General features: G+C 37.5%; 1 protein-coding gene across 1 annotated transcript in view; it reads right to left on the minus strand.

Annotated features, from left to right (window-relative positions):
• Window positions 1–4879: 4879 nt before the first annotated feature.
• The window catches only part of LOC107738932 (serine/threonine-protein kinase mTOR-like), a 164073-nt gene continuing 146764 nt past the window's right edge, over window positions 4880–22188 (minus strand). Inside the window, exons 50-58 of the mRNA XM_016550858.1 lie at window positions 20171–20253; window positions 19995–20067; window positions 19825–19899; window positions 18981–19116; window positions 9605–9670; window positions 9214–9294; window positions 6013–6093; window positions 5750–5855; window positions 4880–5607 (exon numbers count right to left, since the gene is read on the minus strand). Coding sequence (XP_016406344.1) covers window positions 5592–5607; window positions 5750–5855; window positions 6013–6093; window positions 9214–9294; window positions 9605–9670; window positions 18981–19116; window positions 19825–19899; window positions 19995–20067; window positions 20171–20253 — 717 coding nt within the window. The 3' untranslated portion in view covers window positions 4880–5591. The remainder of the gene's footprint in view (window positions 5608–5749; window positions 5856–6012; window positions 6094–9213; window positions 9295–9604; window positions 9671–18980; window positions 19117–19824; window positions 19900–19994; window positions 20068–20170; window positions 20254–22188) is intronic.

Below are 22188 nucleotides of genomic sequence, written 5' to 3' on the forward strand. Positions count from 1 at the left end.
TAAAAGGCTAATTTGATTGTTGATGTATCACAGCTGTTATTAATGTCCCTTTGTTTTATTGCCCCGTGGAGTGTTGTGGACCCTGTTTCTTCTTGCAAGAGTTCGGAGGCGCCAGGGAATCCCCGTGACCTCACCTGGATTAGCTGATTTTACACTTCAAATAAAAGAAGCCGGTTATCGGCATTAAAGCAGCTACGCTCAATGTGCTCACTTTGGGATATACAACGATCGATCCTTGCATTTTCTGCATATGCTGTGACTCTTGTGGAATTATCCTCATGGAATAGTCGAAGTTTGTGGGACTATTTATGCTGGATTTCATCACAGGACAGCGCTGTTCCTCAACGTGCTCCCGGACTCTATATACTGGTGAGGCCGAACTGAATACACACACACACCATTGGACTTTCAAGGACAGTATGCACACACATTGTACACACTGTACATTTATTGTATATATTGTATATATCTTTTTTTTTTTTTGTCTTGTAAAATACACGCTGGGTTGGCATTTATTCTTTATTTTGGTGGTTATTTACTGTACCTGCATTCCTACAATCCCACTATTAAGAGGTAAAAGAGGAAACTTTATTTGTGTAGCCTGCCTCATTTAGGCTGAGCTTTACATATTGGTGGCCCGTACAGGGACTTCTTTTGTTGTGTTTGTTTGGTTTTGGATAATTATCATTATGGATGTGACAAATGCTGATCCGGTTGCTGATGTTAATATGGTGAACACAGTGAATACCGATAATCCTAGTACACCTCTAAATGACCAAGAGATTGTTGAACAACAAGATGTGGATTTTACAGCAGACCCATTTGTAACCAGGCGCAATTCTACTGCTGAAATAACATCTATGATAAGCTCATTGTACATTTCTGACTCTGATCAATCTGATGATGATGATGATGAAGGGAGCAGTATTTTAAGTGGTGAAATGGTACAGACAATGCAGGCAGATGCCTATTCAGTGGCTAAACTAATGAAAAATAAAGCATCAACAGGTGTTGACATTTCCCAACAGCACAGCAGTAATGACTTTATGAACTACTTTACTTCCAAGATCGATACTATTAGAGATAAAATTGTAACCATGCAGCCGTCAGCTACAGTATCGCATCAGATAGTGTGCTAGAGGAACAATTCCACTCATTCTCTACTATAGGACAGGAAGAATTGTATAAACTTGTTATAGCACTGCGTTTGACACTATTGACCACAACATTCTTTTGAATAGACAGTATTGAATTGAAACACCACATAATTTCATTCATAAACATGGGACGATCGACTACTTTGCGAGATGGGTGGAAACCCTACCTGTACGTGTCTTGAAGTCATCTAAAAGTCAAGTCAAGTCAAGTCACCTTTATTTATATAGCGCTTTTAACAATACAGATTGTGTCAAAGCAACTGTACAACATTAATTAGGAAAACAGTGTGTCAATAATGCAAAGTGACAATAGTAAACACTAATTTTTCAGTTAAAGGCAGTTCATCATTGAATTCAGTGATGTCATCATCCAGCTCAGTTCAGTTTAAGTAGTATCTTTGCAATAATTTGCAATCAAGTCAATGATATCGCTGGAATCCATATCCATATCCAAAATCCATATATTTTTAGCAATAAAACATTTCGAACAGCTGGGAGAGTTTAAAACACAAACAGTTTAAAACGCAAATAGCAAGCATATTAAAAGAAACCCACAAGGCATTTAGGCGAAAGTTTCTGTAGCATATCTCCTGTTGCCAGTAGGGGCGCTAATTTAGGGAAAGCTCGTATGGGTTGTATTTGAGGGTAGTGACAAACGACTTATACGGTCGTATGGGTTGGAGGACTTGTTGCATTCTTTGCATGAATGCTCTAACATTACTGGATGTGCATGAAACTTCTAACACATTAAGAATTGTCTTTCTGTATTGCAAAAAAGATTTCATTTCAAATGTAAAAAACATTTTTAATACATACAGCATGCTTGCACTTTATTCACACAGCATTACTGTTCATAGAAGCTCTAAACCAATCATTCTGTGCATGAAAGCTCTAAAATTACTGGATGTGCATGAAACTTCTAACGCATTAAATATATATGCTTGCATTTTCTTCATTTGCTTGAAAGCACTAACAAAGCATTACTGTTCATAGAAGCTCTAAACTCTCTGAGCATCGAAGCTCTTAACATACATTACTGGATCATTAATGAACTGAATTTATCTGGAAAATGACACTTTGATATTGTCTTCTTGCATTATTGACAAACTATTTTCCTGTTTGACACTGTAAAGCTGCTTTGACACAATCAGTATTGTATAAAGCGCTATACAAATAAAGGTGCCTTTACTTGACTTAAACTAATCATTCTGTGCATGAAAGCTCTAACATTATGGATGTGCATGAAACTTCTAACACATTAAGGATTGTGTTTCTGCATTGCAAATAAGATTTTATTTCATACAAAAGAAACATCTTACATATAAGCTTTACTCTTAACATTGCACAAACCAACTATCTTTGATTGAGAAAGAAGCTTTACAGCATATGTATTCTTGCATAGCAAATATACTTTATTTGCTTAGAAGCACTAACAAAGCATTACTGTTCATAGAAGCTCTAAACTAATCATTCTGTGCATGAAAGCTCTCACATTACTGGATGTGCATGAAACTTCTAACGCATTAAAGATTGTGTTTCTGTGTTGCAAATAAGATTTCAAAATAAACTGTGTTGTATTGTCGAGTAGGCTATTTCACAACAAAAATAACTCCTAGCACATAATTACATTTCTTAACTGAATAGTGTCAATGCATTGGTTATAATTAAGCCGTGCCAGTATTTTATATTTCTGCCTAATTGACAAAACTGTCACTTAAAGGGATATTTACAATTTAAAGGTGACACTATTCAGTTAAGAAATGTAATTATGTGCTAGGAGTTATTTTTTGTTGTGAAATAATAATTTGAATGCTCTTGTGAATGTTTTAGTAGCATTTTAAAATAATTGCCTTTTCTCTGTTTTTTTTTCTTTGCTGCTTTTTAGGCATGAAGCTGACGAGTCTGCACAGGCCCTGGAATAATTCCATTTTATCCTGACCTATTCAAGTATTTTTATCCAGTTTTTATCCTGTTCTGTTTTATATTTAGTTTTACACAATAAATCATGTGATTTAGAGATTCTGAGTTGAAGTCATTTTCTTCACATTTGAAATATTTTAGCATGTAATTTAACGTTTAAATGTTTATCATTTGGGCCCCATAAGGGTTCTGTATATGGCCCACCTTGGCCCCCATTATTAGAACCCATTTGGGACCCATGTGGGCCCATATAATGAAAATATAAATGGGCACTCCCACTTAGAGCCCACTATGGACCCATTACTTGCCCCTATGGGTGAATGTATATTGTGCCAATGTATACATTGGTTGTGTATTTTGTGTTCATGTGAAAAGGTTTTTGAGGGGGAGAACCACAAGCAACATAACTTACCAGTTTTGGATATATTGTTTTGAATTTATTGCACCAGTGTGTAATACTATGTTGTAGTGTGTTTTTGAAAGCTTGTGTGTGATGTCTGAGGGAAAAGTTTGGTTTTTCAGCAAGAGTGAATGGTTTTGAGTGTAGAGCTTCATTTTGACCTGAAAATAGGATGTTTGGGGAATTGGGTGAGACGTTATGGATTTGTGTTTACTGTTTTGAGAATACGAGGCATAGTTTCAAGAAATGTGTTTAAGCAATCGAGAAAAACTGTAATGTGTTAGAAGTTTTATGCACAACAAGTCATGTTAGAGCTTCTACGCACAGCAAGATTATGTGTTACAGCTTCTATGGACAGTAAGAGTGTTAGTGCTTCCAAGCAAATAAAGACAAAGAAAGCATATGCTGTAAAGCTTCTTTCCCAGTGTCAGAATCACTAAAATATACCACACTAAAATATAACAATAATGCAATGCAAAACTAGGTGGACTCGACAGAGACCAATTAAGATGTTCTGCAGGCAGTAGTCCAGAAAACACAGCACCAGCAGTCAATGAAGCTCTAACTAAAATGTATCTTATTACATTACAAATACAACAGTAGTGCTAGCTCCACTTTTCTTAGCCTCTAGTATTTATTTATTGTATTGCTAGAAACACTAACATATCTGCTGTTGTTGTGGAGCAACTTTGAATCTCTCTTTGAAGAATCAGTCAAGATGCAGTTTCAGAAGTTAAAATTAGATTTTTTGGTGGAGACAACAAATCTGAGCTGCCTGCAGAACATCTTAATTGGTCTCTTGTCGAGTCCAACTAGTTTTGCATTGCATTATTGTCCAATGAGCATATAGATAACTTTTTAATTTGTTATTCCCCGTGCTTTCCAAAATTATTTATTAGCTTTCTTGGTTTCACTTTAATTATAGGATTTTAAAGACATTTTTTTTTATTTAACCGTCTAGGTTTTAATAATCTGTCAGGGTTTTAATAATCTTTTGCGTGCAAGTACACATTATTCATTCTTGCCCCCTCTCTTGTACTCTTCATGCATGATTTCAGTAATGTAAGTCAAGTCAAGTCACCTTAATTTATATAGCGCTTTATACAATACAGATTGTGTCAAATCAGCTTTACAGTGTTAAACAGGAAAATTATGTGCTGATAATGCAAGAGGACAATAGAAAACAGTCAATTTATCAAAGTCAGTTCATTGTTGATTCAGTGATGTCATCATCCAGCTCAGTTCAGTTCTCTTCCAATAGTGTCTGTGCAGTCAAGTCAACAATGACGCCAGAAATTGTGTCCCCAACTAAGCAAGACAAAGTGGCAAGGAACCAAAATTCCATCGGTGTCCATGGGAGAAACCAGGCTCAGTCGGGGGGTCAGTTCTCCTCTGGCCGGACAAAACCAGCATGGTGTGGTTTAATTCCAGGCTGCAATGCACGTCAGATTGAGCAGAGGACTCATCTGCTTCTCGTGGTCTTGTGATGATGACTGATGAGGTCTTCACAGGGGATCTGTCTCTAGGGTTTGTCTAGTTGACATGGTCTCTGCTGACATTCAGGGCTGTAGAGGTCGTCTCTAGGTGCTGATCCACCATCCGGACTGGATACGGGGGAAGTGTTCCCGGTTCTGCTTGACCTAGTTAGTGCAGACTAACAATCCTTTAACAGATTTGATTTATAGAAAAGTGATCGTGTGTTATGTGTATGTTAAAGAGATGGGTCTGTAATCTAGATTTAAACTGACAGAGTGTGTCTGCCTCCTGTACAATGCTATTTGACCTGGACATTTCTTGGTAGTTCTTCTGAGTTCTTAATAAAATAACAGGCAATCAACAGATCAAGATTAGCTTAACTGGTACAAATAATTTCAAATAAAACAAAACAGTGACAATGTTATACACATCTAACACAACATCACCCAAGATGACATTCTTCAGATTTTTCTGAGGTTGCTTAGAGATTGAAGTGATCGACAAGCACAACTTTAATTTTCACATATGCTCACATTTTTCCAAATCAACTCGAGTTTTCTAACTCTGTGTTTATATCACCATCACAGGTGAATTTTACAGTAAAATAAAGAAAAAGAAAGCAGGAACAATAAGAAGCTCTACCAAAAAGGGCACCTAAAGAGAATAAGAGAGAAAAAAGATTGTAAACACACAACACTACATATCACAGCATATAATTACACATTCTGAGAAGAAAGCATATAAATAAATATTTGTGTGACTCCTTATAATTTTTCACCAGGAAAATAAAATATACCATCCAATGTAACATTGGCACAGGTTTTCATGCGAAGTAGCTTGTTTGATGAGCAGCTCCACTTGAGTTGGTACGTCAAGGGTCTCATCGTGGGAAAAGTCTCGTCCTAGAAGGAGTAAGTACACATTCACATAAATCTATTATTATTTGTTTTACTAGCTTGATTTTTGATAAAGAATGATAGTGCTAGAATTGTGTATTAAGTCACTTAGAAATGTATGTGTTAGTTTTCTGTGGTCAGAGAGTGAATGAGTTTTGCTCACCAGTTAGCTTGTCCCGCACCCTATTGATAATTTGGATGGCTTTCTTGTTCAAGGCTTCAGGTTGCACAAGGCCATCTCCAACTGAAGGAAGAAAAAAATAAAGCTACAATTTCGACGATAAACTCACTGAAAAACACACAGCCTAAAAGTGACGTGACATGTGACATGTGGCCAAGTATGGTGACCCATACTTGGAATTAGTGCTCTGCATTTAACCCATCCAAAGTGCACACACACAGCAGTGAACACACACCCGGAGCAGTGGGCAGCCATTTATGCTGCGGCGCCCGGGGAGCAGTTGGGGGTTCGGTGCCTTGCTCAAGGGCACCTCAGTCGTGGTATTGAAGGTGGGAGACCGCTGTACACTCACTCCCCCCACCGACAATTCCTGCCGGTACAAGACTCAAACCCGCAACCTTTGGGTTACGAGTCCGACTCTCTAACCATTAGGCCACGACTTCCCCCCAAAAAACCTGATTATTAAGCAGATTAAGCAAAGTGCATTTTCGTGAGTAGCAGCATAATAAATGTTAAGACTGTAAGTAAGTGCTTATGTTTTACTGTATACAGTAGAAGATTATTACTAGGGTTGTTGATTTAACACATTGACTTGATGTAGTTAATTATGTAAATTTGATGTAGTTAATTATGGAAAAAACAACGTGCTAAATTATTAAAACCTGTTAACTGCTTTTTAAAACCCACTAATCTCATAGCACTATTTAAGCAATTCTAATTGCTGAAAAGACTTTATTAATATACCTAATATCATTTCAGATGCAGCTTCTGAAAATTCCCCTAACTCCCCCCAGTTTCCAAAATGAATTTTAAACCTTGAATCATATAATAGCATATTATTCGGTTAGTTTTATTTAATTATCGAAACATTAAAGCTTTGTTTTACTTTACCTACCGTATTTGTGCTTAAACCAATGGAAAACAAAAAGCTTTCCTTTTATGCCTGTGTTGCTAATCATTTCTACTGTGTTCTTATTAAATATTTGTTGGTGAATCATGTTTTGTGAGGAGTTGAATGTTGAATATAATTTTTTTTTGGTTTCAGGTAAACGTAAATGTTCAAATTGTGATTGAAATAATGATAAATGCATGTTGATGTCACATAGCAATGTGTCTTAAAAATATATGTTTTCTGGTGAAGGAGGATGACCCACAGCGGAACTGATGGTGGGAGGAGCCAAGGTGGAATTTTGAGCCCAAACAACAGAGGTGAAGCTGGGAGATGTGGAGGCCCAGGCAGAGTCTGATGGACTCAGATTCAGTGACACAGATGGACCAGGAAACCAAGGCGGAGGCATGGTGACAAGCTGCCGAGGTGGAGCCAGGGTACTGGAGGGCAGAGTCGACAATGGTGTGAGTGAAGACAGAGGTGAAGCCGGAGGGAAGGAGGAGCCCGATGGAGCTGCAGGGGTGGAGGAATGAGGCGCAGCCAAAGGTCTGGAAGTCCTTGGCGACGACTGACCAAAGTGGAGATGGTGGGACGAGGGAGCCTGGTGGACCTGGATGGACAATGGTCCCAGGTGGAGCTGAGAGGCCAAGGTGGAGCCAACTGGCTGATGGACCAAGGTGGAGCTGAACAGACTGTGCTGTGCGGGACTTCCAGAGGCAGAAGAGGTTCATGGGCGGGAACTGGTGGGGAAAGGGGCCCCAGGGTGGGAAGAGTTAGTATCACTCTTCCTCATTCAGCTCCACTAATATTACCACCGACACACCTGATCAAACGAGACCTCAGGCTTTTCCTCTGGGACGGACGAGGCTGCTGGCTCTGGCTCCGTAGCAGGCATTGGCTCAGGCATGATGTCTGTGGTGAGCATAAGCTAGGTCTCTAGGTCTGTGGTGAGCTCTGGCTCATTATCAGCGGTGACGCCCACCGCCACTATAGGGCTCTAGGTCTGAAACTGTGACTGATGTTACATGGAGCTGGATGCTGGGAACAGAATCCTCTTCAACGTCGCCCACCATAAAAGAGGATCCCTCTATCCACAAGGCCAAATTGATCAGCCAGGGTCAAACAGTATCCCCCTTTGGCATTACCATCCGAACCTCGCTGTCCAGTCCATTCCTGAACCCATCCATGAGTGTCAGGTCGTGGCAGGTGGCAGGATGGCAGATGCTGATGAACTCCTCCACATAATCCTCCAGGTTTCTGCCATCTTTTGCTTCAAATGCATAGTATCATTCACATTTTTGTCTGGATTGGATTCAGAGCGATGATAGTGCATAGTTGGAGATATACTGTAGATGGAGTAGATCGCTTCCATAAACACCCCTGCTTGCACAGTCCTATACTACTTCCTGGGTCGACATTTCAATCAGTTTTTCATCAATTTTCATTTATGTGCTGTTTAATGTTTGATGATCGAGTTATTTTGGATAAGCATCTGCTTACATATGTGATCGCTTGTTTCTGCTTCTGTTTATTATGTACATGCTGTAGTTTTTTTCTCTGCCGCTTTAAATGCTTGGGTTTTTTAAAGCCAGATGGATTCTGTTTGACTCAATGATTTTATCAGCTGATTTTTTTTTTGTTTTTTTGACACTTTATTTATGGTAACACTTTAGTTACACCTCTATAACAGTGCATTTATTTGATCAAACATACAGTAAAAACAGTAATATTGTGAAACATTATTACTATTTAAAATAAAAGTTTTCTATTTTAATATAATTTATTATTTATTCCTGTGGTGGCAAAGCTGAATTTTCATCAGCCATTACTACAGACTTCAGTGTCACATGATCCTTCAGAAATCATTTTAATATGCTGATTTATAATCAATGTTGGAATCAGTTGTGCCGTCTAATATTTTTTTGGAACCTGTGAGACTTCAGGATGAAGTCCTATGTCAGAGTCCTTTCCACAAAGCTTTGGATTTTTAATACATCTGTTGATGAATAATAGTGATAAAGTTTGCCAGAAAATAATACTCATTTAGTTGTTTATCAGGTCTAGGGACAAAACCTGTTGTCTGTGGTGGCATAAGAATAATAACGAAGATAAAACCTGTTCTGCTTTTGACAAGTAGCCAAAAGGAAAGAAATTTAAAATTGTGTCAATTTTAATTCAGATCAAAATCACTTTAGATAATAATCATGACTTCTGAACTTGTAAATTAGAACTACCCAGGAGGACTTTAAAGCATAATGACTTTGAGGATTGAAGTTAAGTCTTCAAGGACTTACTGAAGGAGTGAATTGACTCAGGCACTGTAGTTCCAGGCTTTTTGAGGGTTGTTTCTCCCAGGTCAATACCCTCCATGGCTTCTACATGAAACATACCAAAAAGAAACCACACAAATTAATCTATTACCAAGAACATGCAATAGTTTTGATGGAAATTCTGGATGAGTACATTAGAAGTCACATCATAATGTCACTTTGTCTTTATGGGACTGTCCGAGTGTGTGTAAATAAAAGCATTATTTACGGGAAAGCTCCAGCAGTGTGAACAAAATCTTGGGAACAACTTCTCCGTCATTTTCTGTAATCTCTCTGCTTGTCAAGGTATTTTACAGGGGAGTTGACCCTACTACGGGCACTATTAATTAGAATGGGGATAAAGTCAAAGACTCACCGACAGACTGTCCTGCCGTGTAGGAGTCAGTTCTGGTCCTGGAGCGCTTGTTACCTTTAGTGTTTGCTGTAGGAGAGAAAAGAAACATCCAGTTACTTGATAAACTTTACTTTTCTCACAAACAAAAGGTCTGACAATCAAACTAACATCAAGATTTTAGGTTCATATTTTAAAATAATTGAAAAATTAATAAACTAAAATGGTATAAATGTAAATAAATAAAATGAATAAAAACAATAAATTCCTTTTGACTTTTGTATTGGCTACTGCATACTGGTCACTAGGGCACCAACAGTGTAGGCAAGTAATGCGTTACAAGTATCAGCATCAAAAGTTTTTCTAGAAAACACAACATTTTCTTACGACCTTATGTGAATTCAAAATACATTATGAAATATGCTGGGTAACAGGTACATTATAGCTATAATTAACATCAAGATACACATGACAATTTATGAACTTAATACTATACTTGTTTATAAAAACTTGTGATTGCTAATATGGATTTTGGTCTTGATAATGAGGCCAAAATATGTTATTTGTAGCTTTTTATAATAAGCTAATCACGAGACCTGTTTAGGATTTCTCATGTAAACATCCTTTATTCTCATTTATGTCATCTTTTTTTTCTCCAGATGACCACAGCATAAAGAAGTTCTTGATACAATAATGGCCCATAGAACAACATGAAGCAACGTTAGATGGACCTTTCACAGACATATCTTCTGAGCACAGAAAAGGTCCTCATCCACTGTTCTGAAAGCATACAAGGATTAGGTTACCTTGACCCTGTTACCATTTGAGAGGCAGAAGCCTTTTCCATCTGGATTTTAAGTTCTTTCCACAAATTTTCTATCATATCATGCCACATGTGGACCTCCTCTATGCCAAACTTCAGAAGGACACCGATTTTGTCCATATCAAGCATCTCAAGCTATCATCCAGCAGCTGCAGCAGGACAAACAAAAGATCAGGTAGCAGCTCTATTTCTGTTTACTATATAATTTGCATGGGAGGAATTCAATTCAATTCAAAGATAGGAGGAATTCATTTTTTTTTCATTTATATATTTACATTCTTACTTAGAAACAAAATTTAAAGGGGTCATGAATTGAGAAATCAACTTTTACTTGAGCTTTTGATATATAAGAGATCATTGTACTAAAAGAATATCCTGTAAGTTTCAGAACTGAAAAAGTCCTTGTTACTGAAATAAAAGTTTTTATTAACACCAGGCCCAGTGAACGCCAGGATCCTGGAATGTGCCTACCTATGACGTAATAAGTTAAACTCCGCCTCCTAATTCTGTAGCCCCGCCCACTGATTAGCACATGGCATAGTAGGGAAATAACGTAAGTGGCGCTAAACCGGATCCAGCAACCAAGCAATAAACATGCCGTTGAAGATCGCAAAATCAAAAAAAAAAAACAGTGCCTGGTTGTGGAAGAACACAGTCGCTGCATAACCTTCCTTCGGATTCAAATATTAGGAATGCGTGGTTGAACTCTAAAGTGAAGTAACATGTGACATGTGGCCAAGTATGGTGACCCATACTCAGAATTTGTGCTCTGCATTTAACCCATTCAAGTGCACTGCACACAGTAGTGAAAGCACACACACCGTGAACACACACCCGGAGCAGTGGGCAGCCATGTGCTGCGGCGCCCGGGGAGCAATTGGGGGATTCAGTGCCTTGCTCACCTTACTCGTGGTATTGAGGGTGGAAGAGAGTGCTGGTTATTCACTCCCCCCACCGACAATTCCTGCCAGACCTGAGACTCGAAACCGCAACATCCGGGTTACAAGTCCGACTCTCTAACCATTAGGCCACGACTGCCTCATTATTTTGAATGAAGTTTCAGCTCACGTGAGTAAAACATTGAGTGTTTGCTTGCTTGATTTCACCGCAGATTCCTTTGCAAACAAGACAGGTCGACGCTGGATTTGCAGAGAGACTGAGATTTAAAAGCAATGCTGTCCGTCTATATTGGATCTGACAGGAATGGCACATTTGTGTGAGTAAAAAATATTTGTACTATGTGTCAATATTGCTTTGTTTAAGATCGCTTGACATGTCCTGATTATGTGTACGTGCCTAACCAAAGTCACACAAGGCTATAATACAGCTGTTACGCTGTTAAGCTGGATGTAGCTTGTCAAACAGACACACAGAAAGGTAGTTTACTATGCAAAACTGTTATCCAATCATAGCAGTGGACATTTACTTCCAAGTCTTCAATGCGGCACGCCCATAAAAACCGAGCATTTCTTGAGCAGGCCTCAAAACCAGGGTAGAAATAGCCTATTACTTATTGATTTTGATGTTTTTGAATGTAAAAACCTCGCGAACGTCATAAGTGGACCTCAGACAACAGTATAAAAGAATAAAAAAAGCCAGTTCATGACCCCGTTAAGTAATAATAATATTTTAAAATAATTAAACACAAACATGTGAGAAGCAATGTAGAAATGCATATAAGGTAAAAATAAGGTAAAATAGGACAATGCAGTTTAACTTGAGCCATTTTAACAATATTTCATTTGTTACTGTTTTTTTTGCCACAATTTATTGTCTTTCAAAATAGTGCCCCGGTGATATATATATTGATTGAAAAATACGCATTTTCTCTCTCTCTCTATATATATATATATGTATATATAATGAAAATGCATATTTTTCTATTAAAGACAACTTATAGATTTAATATTGGCTGTTTTTGGTGCCGTTTTTATTAGTCATTTTGTGTTTCAAGAAAAAGGTCTAAGGTTAAGAATAAGCTATTAAGAATTAATTACTTAAATGTAAAATGTTTTTCTCTATTTTACAACATTACAATAGCCCAGTGAAAGACTACTTCTCTTATTGATCACGTCTCATGTAGATTGCATGTTTTCTTGTGCGGCTGGATGTTGGACTCATGAAAAAATAATCATGTTGTCTGTATTAGCCAAAACAGATTTACTGAAGTCAAAACACGGACGGAATTGGTGTCAGTGCAAGCGCCGCTTGCTGTGAGACGGGAGCGACCAGCCGGCAGAGGATTTCGCAGGGCAGCCTTCCTCGAACAGTTATGTTCACGATTTCTGATTTAGTTCATGTATACTGCGCGAGGGTGGCTGTGACTGGATGATGACAAGTGTCGGTGATCTCAAGTGATCAGCACTGCTGCTGTTGTATCAGCTAGTAGCAGTCAAGAAACGGGACAAGAGAGGTCACGTATGGGACACATAAATTTAGCCCAATATACTGGACGGTTGGCAACCCTACACCAATATCTGTGACATGTGGCCAAGTATGGTGACCCATACTCAGAATTTGTGCTCTGCATTTAACCCATTCAAGTGCACTGCACACAGTAGTGAAAGCACACACACCGTGAACACACACCCGGAGCAGTGGGCAGCCATGTGCTGCGGCGCCCGGGGAGCAATTGGGGGATTCAGTGCCTTGCTCACCTTACTCGTGGTATTGAGGGTGGAAGAGAGTGCTGGTTATTCACTCCCCCCACCGACAATTCCTGCCAGACCTGAGACTCGATAAGAGATCATTGTACTAAAAGAATATCCTGTAAGTTTCAGAACTGAAAAAGTCCTTGTTACTGAAATAAAAGTTTTTATTAACACCAGGCCCAGTGAACGCCAGGATCCTGGAATGTGCCTACCTATGACGTAATAAGTTAAACTCCGCCTCCTAATTCTGTAGCCCCGCCCACTGATTAGCACATGGCATAGTAGGGAAATAACGTAAGTGGCGCTAAACCGGATCCAGCAACCAAGCAATAAACATGCCGTTGAAGATCGCAAAATCAAAAAAAAAAAACAGTGCCTGGTTGTGGAAGAACACAGTCGCTGCATAACCTTCCTTCGGATTCAAATATTAGGAATGCGTGGTTGAACTCTAAAGTGAAGTAACATGTGACATGTGGCCAAGTATGGTGACCCATACTCAGAATTTGTGCTCTGCATTTAACCCATTCAAGTGCACTGCACACAGTAGTGAAAGCACACACACCGTGAACACACACCCGGAGCAGTGGGCAGCCATGTGCTGCGGCGCCCGGGGAGCAATTGGGGGATTCAGTGCCTTGCTCACCTTACTCGTGGTATTGAGGGTGGAAGAGAGTGCTGGTTATTCACTCCCCCCACCGACAATTCCTGCCAGACCTGAGACTCGAAACCGCAACATCCGGGTTACAAGTCCGACTCTCTAACCATTAGGCCACGACTGCCTCATTATTTTGAATGAAGTTTCAGCTCACGTGAGTAAAACATTGAGTGTTTGCTTGCTTGATTTCACCGCAGATTCCTTTGCAAACAAGACAGGTCGACGCTGGATTTGCAGAGAGACTGAGATTTAAAAGCAATGCTGTCCGTCTATATTGGATCTGACAGGAATGGCACATTTGTGTGAGTAAAAAATATTTGTACTATGTGTCAATATTGCTTTGTTTAAGATCGCTTGACATGTCCTGATTATGTGTACGTGCCTAACCAAAGTCACACAAGGCTATAATACAGCTGTTACGCTGTTAAGCTGGATGTAGCTTGTCAAACAGACACACAGAAAGGTAGTTTACTATGCAAAACTGTTATCCAATCATAGCAGTGGACATTTACTTCCAAGTCTTCAATGCGGCACGCCCATAAAAACCGAGCATTTCTTGAGCAGGCCTCAAAACCAGGGTAGAAATAGCCTATTACTTATTGATTTTGATGTTTTTGAATGTAAAAACCTCGCGAACGTCATAAGTGGACCTCAGACAACAGTATAAAAGAATAAAAAAAGCCAGTTCATGACCCCGTTAAGTAATAATAATATTTTAAAATAATTAAACACAAACATGTGAGAAGCAATGTAGAAATGCATATAAGGTAAAAATAAGGTAAAATAGGACAATGCAGTTTAACTTGAGCCATTTTAACAATATTTCATTTGTTACTGTTTTTTTTGCCACAATTTATTGTCTTTCAAAATAGTGCCCCGGTGATATATATATTGATTGAAAAATACGCATTTTCTCTCTCTCTCTATATATATATATATGTATATATAATGAAAATGCATATTTTTCTATTAAAGACAACTTATAGATTTAATATTGGCTGTTTTTGGTGCCGTTTTTATTAGTCATTTTGTGTTTCAAGAAAAAGGTCTAAGGTTAAGAATAAGCTATTAAGAATTAATTACTTAAATGTAAAATGTTTTTCTCTATTTTACAACATTACAATAGCCCAGTGAAAGACTACTTCTCTTATTGATCACGTCTCATGTAGATTGCATGTTTTCTTGTGCGGCTGGATGTTGGACTCATGAAAAAATAATCATGTTGTCTGTATTAGCCAAAACAGATTTACTGAAGTCAAAACACGGACGGAATTGGTGTCAGTGCAAGCGCCGCTTGCTGTGAGACGGGAGCGACCAGCCGGCAGAGGATTTCGCAGGGCAGCCTTCCTCGAACAGTTATGTTCACGATTTCTGATTTAGTTCATGTATACTGCGCGAGGGTGGCTGTGACTGGATGATGACAAGTGTCGGTGATCTCAAGTGATCAGCACTGCTGCTGTTGTATCAGCTAGTAGCAGTCAAGAAACGGGACAAGAGAGGTCACGTATGGGACACATAAATTTAGCCCAATATACTGGACGGTTGGCAACCCTACACCAATATCTTTCAACATGACACATTTAAGATGCTAAACTGCAAACGGATTTTGGATATCTTGAATAGTGAATAGTGTTGCCATGGCAAGGTAAATCAAATTTGCCATGGTATATAACAACTAGACTGTGGTATGGCCCTGTTAAAAACAGTGGTTACACCATGCTATTACATTTAAAATTTTGGCATTACATTTTAATAATTTGTAGCTGAAAACTGTTTTCAGACATAATTACTTTTATTAGGAAGTGCATTTGGATATATATTTAGAAATGATCAAAGACTACTTTTTGTCACAGTTTAGACCGTTTTTAAAATGTTGAGTTCTCTTGCTGGTAAACAGTCTCTAAATGAGCCTTTGATCTCACTCTGTCTGTGTGTGTGTGTGTGTGTGTATGTTTTACACTCTCAGTGTTTTATAGTTTAAACCATTTATTGCTTTACAACCAAAGACTACCAGAGGATTCAATGCATATGCCTGCTGTGCACTGTTGTAACACATGTTGTCCTGAAGATGAGTACATGATGACATTTCCTGAAGATGCACTGAGCAACACTTTGAAGGCCTATCCAGTGCTCCACAGAAATAAGGTGAACACAGATCTTAGTCTTATCTACTGCAAGGAAGAGTTCAGAGCCTGTTGTGGTGCAGTAGACGTCCTCCAGCTGTTTATAGAAAAAAATCTTGAAGAGGTCTTTTCAAACAGAGTGGGGTCAATGCATCTTAAGTGGTCCAAAGCCTGGTGGTTGTTTTATTACCTTGATTACTTACTATTGATAATAAACCCACATTAAACTCAAATTCACAGATTAGTGGTACCTTATTGCATGCTGAATTTTTTATGTATTAGCTAAGCAGTGATGATTCATTGTTCACATGGTAGTTGTTACATATCACCTGTTAAATGGCTTTTTAACAATTACATTCATTCCTGCATTACATTGCCCTCCACCCCTCCTATTTCTTTAGCACCAGCATTTTCACGTTTTTTTTAATGTAATGGTTCTAATAGACAATTTTTGCACACACCTGAATTAGATGTACGTGTCAATATATTGGATCTGTGTATTAGATCTTGAAATGACAGGAGCCTAATATTATTCAAACAACAAAAGAAAAAGAAACTCAATCAAAGCTTCAACTGAATAACTTTTGCATGATTAACAAGTATTAATCTATATTTAATTTATGCATTTAAATAAATTTAATAAGTGGTTTCATTTGATTATTTAATTTTATTTCTGTAGTATTTTATACCTGAATATACATATTATAATATATTTTTTGACCTACCTAAAAAACTAAAAGCACTGTTGTACTATTGCTTGTAATTTGGTCCAATAGCATATAGATGCATAACTCTTATTGTGCAGTGATAATGCCAACCGGGATGAACTTCTTGACTACTGACCCACCACTGAAACAGGCTCAGTGAAGCTGCTGCAATGAGATTCATAAGCCTGCGAACAGACCTCACAGGAATGTCTCACTTGCATCGTGCATGAGTTCAGTTCCACCTAGGGCTGCACGATTAATCGAATGCGATTGTCATGCGCATTTTGTTAAAAAAGCCGGTTCTGTAATCAGCAGGAAATCATCATCACGTGCTTTCAGATGGAGCAGAATTTACTACACATAGTCGTAGTTCACTGACACGTTGCGCAAAAAAACCACCCAAAGGAACCGAAGACCTCTGGCCTTTGGATGGAGATTTACTGCTGATCACAGAACCGTGCTTCACTGAAAGATACGCACAACAATCGCAGCTTCTGTCGAATCACGATCTCGATTCCATTTTGATTTATCGTGCAGCCCTAGTTCCACCCCCCAGAAATATTGTCTGTAGCCTTGGCCAGGTAAGATTCGAACTGCCAGACACCTTTATGGGCCGGGAAGGGGGAACTTCTGCACTCACCACTGCATAAGAGAGGACTTCTCATTGAGGACTTCTCACAAGTTGATCATAACCACCAAACTCTTTCTTTATGTTTAGACAAGGAATGCCATTAAAATTTCACCGCTGTATCATTCTTCAAAATCTGAAAGGAAGTTCCCATAGTGTCAGTTACTGACACAGCATTGAGTGAACCTATAAAAGGGAACCCTAGAAAATGCTGTCTAAAAAAGTTTTAGATGGAGTATAGCAAGTGACACTGCAGATGAACTTTCCTAAGTGTATGTGCAGTCTCTTGTTTTCTCTGAAGCTGTTTAATGCCAGACGTACAAGGTGTGATTTGTGCTAGTGTAGGGCCTTGCAAATGATTTGTTCGTTGGGAGAAATTATGTAAATTGTGGATGCCATTTAGTCGACTAAACGCAAGTCAGCGAGAAGAGGCTTAGTCAACCAAAATTGTATTAGTTGGTTTGCTGCAGAAAAAAAAAAACTCCACAGAAAGTGGTGAAGTCACGCAGTCCATGATAGACAGATCAATAACGGCTGGTTATTGCAATAATTACAGTACATCAGGCAGGAAATAGGTTTCAAATGTAAGCCTATCATCAAACCTCAAATATGGCTTATCATTGGAAATTTAAATATGTAAGCAGTAGCAACTTTATGGTGCATATCCAAGAGTGTGGAAGCTATTAACGTGCTTACTGCATGACATGGAGGCATTGGCGTCATTGCTTGTTTTTTCCCTGATAACAGCAAAAACTAATTAAAATACTCTGTCATTTTTGCTCATACAGATAAAAGTAAGACATCATTCTAAACTGGGTCTACTTTTATTTGTGTGAACTCACAATGTCAACAAAATAAACTGTGTTTTCTGCCATCTCCGTTAACTGGAAGCGCGTCACAAATATGAACTGAAACTCAACATATATGTGGCATGTCTTCCCTCACAGGCATGTAGATATCTACAAAAAGCTTGACATATCTACTTTTAAATTAGCCAATTCAAATTGAAAACAAATACTCTCTAATTAGGTGATCTGAATGAATGGCAGCATCATCAGCTTCATATTCAACACCGGTTCAGAAAACTCTAGTTTATTAATAAATAATTAAAATACCTCCTTGCTATTTTTTTCTGACACATACATAGTCATTACTTTTGCCAGTGCTTTGCAGCAAGTAATCAAGTAATTAAATTAATTTAAACGTGCGATTAGTCGACTAATGGCTTAAATGAACAACTACTAGTCGACTAGAGAAATCTTTAGTCATGGGCAGCCTTAATTTTCATTGTCATTCATTGTCACGAATCCTGTCCATGGACTTCCGTTCGATCGCCACCCAGAGGTCACCCTTCCGTTACATTGACTCTCACACTACACAAACTGTTACACATAGGATCCGCACGTTTCACGTCTCGTTCGCCGCGTAACACGCATATACTGACACACAAATTCACTCTCTAGTTGTTTTTGTTGAATGGAATAACCATGCTTTTCTCTGCTATTCACCAAATCATTTGCACAGCCGTCTCTTTATTTTCTGTTTCCATCTAAAGCTATAGCAGCAACAATGAAAACTAATCTCTGTGGTTAGCACAAAAGATTACGCAATAGCTGCTGGCTCTCCATGCAGTCATGCAATGTATCAACTGCTTTGTCACGATTATCAGGTTATCTGACTCGTAACGTGTGGAAAGGCTCACAAACTCCCAAGTGTCTGAACTTGCACCGTGTATGCCCAGCTTAAGACTCAACAGGATTGCATGGCTCTGGTATTTTTAAGTCTTTTGAATAAGGAAAAGTTGTGTTCTCACTGTCCATAAGCCTCCAGTTGAGTAATGGATCGTAGACAAAAGCCTCCAGCACGGCCATGACACTGTCCCTGTGTTCACGAAGTACTTCCATCACCGTGTGACATGTAATCCGGTAATTACCATCCAGTCCGGTCACCTGAGAGGAAACACGACTTCAATAAACTCATAATTTGCTGCTTATTAATAGTTAGTAAGGTAGTTGTTAAGGTTTAGGTATGGGGTAGGATTAAGGGATCTAAAATATGGTCATGCAGAATAAGGCATTAATATGTGCTTTATAAAGACTACTAAACAGCCAATATGCTACTAATATGCATGCTAATAAGCAACTAGTTAATAGTGAGAAGGTCCTTAAAGTGTTACTGGCATTTCTTGGGTCAATGGATATATATATATCTTATAATAATATATAATATATATTCTTTGTGTGTGTGTGTGTGTGTATATGTGTGTGTATAACATATATATATATATACACCTTGCTACGTCTACTGGGTTAGTCTAACCGAGACTTGTCATTTGCACTTATATATTGTTGCTCTTTTGTTAGTTTTGACTGCTTTTATTGCCCTCCTGCTTTTATTGCCACTTTGGATAAAAGCGTCTGCTAAATGACTAAATGTAAATGTAATATATATATATATATATATATACACTAAGTAGTAATGTTTTACTTTTTTTATTATGCAAACAAGGAAGACTATTTACATAAGACTAATACCAAGGCAAACAAACATATTTGGTATCACTGTTTTTCCCAGTATCTAGAAAAGTTACTAGTTAAGGCAAGGTGAAAAACATTTGGGGTTTCAACACTCCAAATACATGCAACAGACCATCTTACCTCCATGGCATTGGTTAACATTCGGGTTAATCTGAAAGGTATTTTCTCAGGGAATTTTTCTCTTGTCATTGCAACCTTAAATATATATAGAAAAAAATCAGACGTGAACAAACAAAACTACTGTATGTTGCTTATTTTTTGTTGTTTATAACAATAATAAAAAATCCTACCTCAAAACAGTCCCCAAAATCAATATGCAGTATCTTTCCACTGAGCCTGTCCAACATCAGATTGGAAGGATGTCTGTGGTTGGAGGAAAAAAGATTATGCATGATCAAATTAATGAATGAATAAACTAGTTTGATAAATGTTGATAAAAAAGCAATAATTCCAGTTTAGTTTGTACCTGTCCCCAAGCCCTAAGATATAGCCAACCATGGACATGACAGCTAGTGAGCGGGTGTAGTTGGTCCTCCTATCAAACCAAACCTGTATGAAGAGGTAGCAATTTTTATTTCATTAATTAAAATAATAAAAGAATGAAAAAGTAATCAATCGAATCTCATTTTATATATATTTTTTAAAACAACCACATTTCTATAGAGACAATAGTAAATATATCTCTAATATTAAACCACTAAATTTCACCACTAACAGAAAAAAGTGACTCAGTATAATGTTGAAACTCTTGATAAAATGTCCATGTCAAATTTCATGCCAAAATCAAACAATTATATTTTGCATAGAGTAAATAAAGCCTATTTTAGACAATTCCAGAAAAATCCACCCTAATTAATGTAACACTAAAGAAATCTCACTCTGACTACTGTAATAGATTAAATAAATGAGAAAAAAATCCTCTTTTTTTTCCTCAATGAAAAACCTACAAAAATAGGCTTAATGTTGTTCATGCAAAATTTATTTTGATAGTGTACTTTAGACATTCTGCTAACTATAAGTAACTTTGCAACTACATGTCAACTAGCAGTTATTAGAATACACTGTCTGCTTAATATCTGCTAACAAATTATTTTTATGGTCCTCAACAGACATTCTACTGACTATAAGTAACTTTGCCATGTCAAATTATTCTACTAACCCTAACCTAACAGTTTACTAACAGTCAAGTCACCTTTATTTCTATAGCACTTTATACAATACAGATTGTGTCAAAGCAGCATCACAGGGATAAACAGGAAAGAGCAGAAGGAATTATGGAAACTCAGCTATGGATATAAGACAATAGTGTCTTTATTTAGCTCAAGTCAGTTAAGTTCATAATACTCTAATGAGAGTTAGTTGACATGTAGTTGTCAAGTTACTTATAAAAAGTTAGTAGAATGTCTAAAGTGGAGTATCAAAATAAAGTGTAACCCTCTATAGAACATCTATTGGCTATTTTTTTTTTTTTTACAGTTACATTGTATATATAATTAAAACATTTTATATTGCGTTTCATTTTAGACACAATATTGTCAATATTGTCTGTTTTTGTCAGCAATAAACAAAGCCACAGCGGAACTGTGTAAACCAGCATTTTTTAATGAATCAATTACTCAATTAACCATTCATAAAGACAGTCACTTGCTTTGTTCCTGAAATGAATTAGCTGCTTAACGAGCTGGTTAAATAAATGACTCAATGATCGACTTGGCACTACCTAACTGGAGGCTTTAGTTTCATAATTAAAGCATTATTTCATTTTTTTATTAATATTTTAATGTTCAAAAAACGATTTTTAAAACATTTTTTTCATAGCATTATCTATGCAATTGTCATTTCAGTTTAAATATATCTAAATGCTGCTGTAGATGCAGCTTCTGTGCTACTTCTGCTGTGCAAAAATGGATTTTGTTGATACTGATTTACTTTGATTGGTTATGGTGTACAGTGCCGTATTATTCTAATTGAATTGATTGATTAAATGTAAGATTATGTAAATGTAAGAAGATGTTGCATACATCTAATAAGGCTAACAAAAATTGCCCTTATAAATGTATCAGTTTAAGACAGAAAATATTGGCTCACAGTGGAAAAGTAATTTCTGTCACTGCTCTAAACTAACCACCGCACAGAATATGAAGAATAAGAAAAGCTGTAGGAGTCTAGTCCACAACAGGCCTAAACCAGCCAAAGTACCAGCACATATATTGCAGCGTACGCACTCAGCAATATTGTCTAATTAAGAAAATATTGCGATTGCATAAAAAAAAAATTAGGGGCACTATGAAAATGTGTTTTTCCCTTAATAAAGGGACACAAGGAGACATTTACAAGCAAAATGGTTTAAACAAGTCCAATAGGTTTTTGAATATTTATGCTTTAAACTTTATGTAATAATTATTTAATATGTAATTTAAATTTTTCAATAATTATGTAATTATATACATACTCATACAAATACTTAACACTTAAGCATATATA

This window comes from Sinocyclocheilus rhinocerous, unplaced genomic scaffold (assembly GCF_001515625.1).
Source record: "Sinocyclocheilus rhinocerous isolate Xijiao unplaced genomic scaffold, SAMN03320098_v1.1 scaffold2570, whole genome shotgun sequence".
NCBI lineage: Eukaryota > Metazoa > Chordata > Actinopteri > Cypriniformes > Cyprinidae > Sinocyclocheilus > Sinocyclocheilus rhinocerous.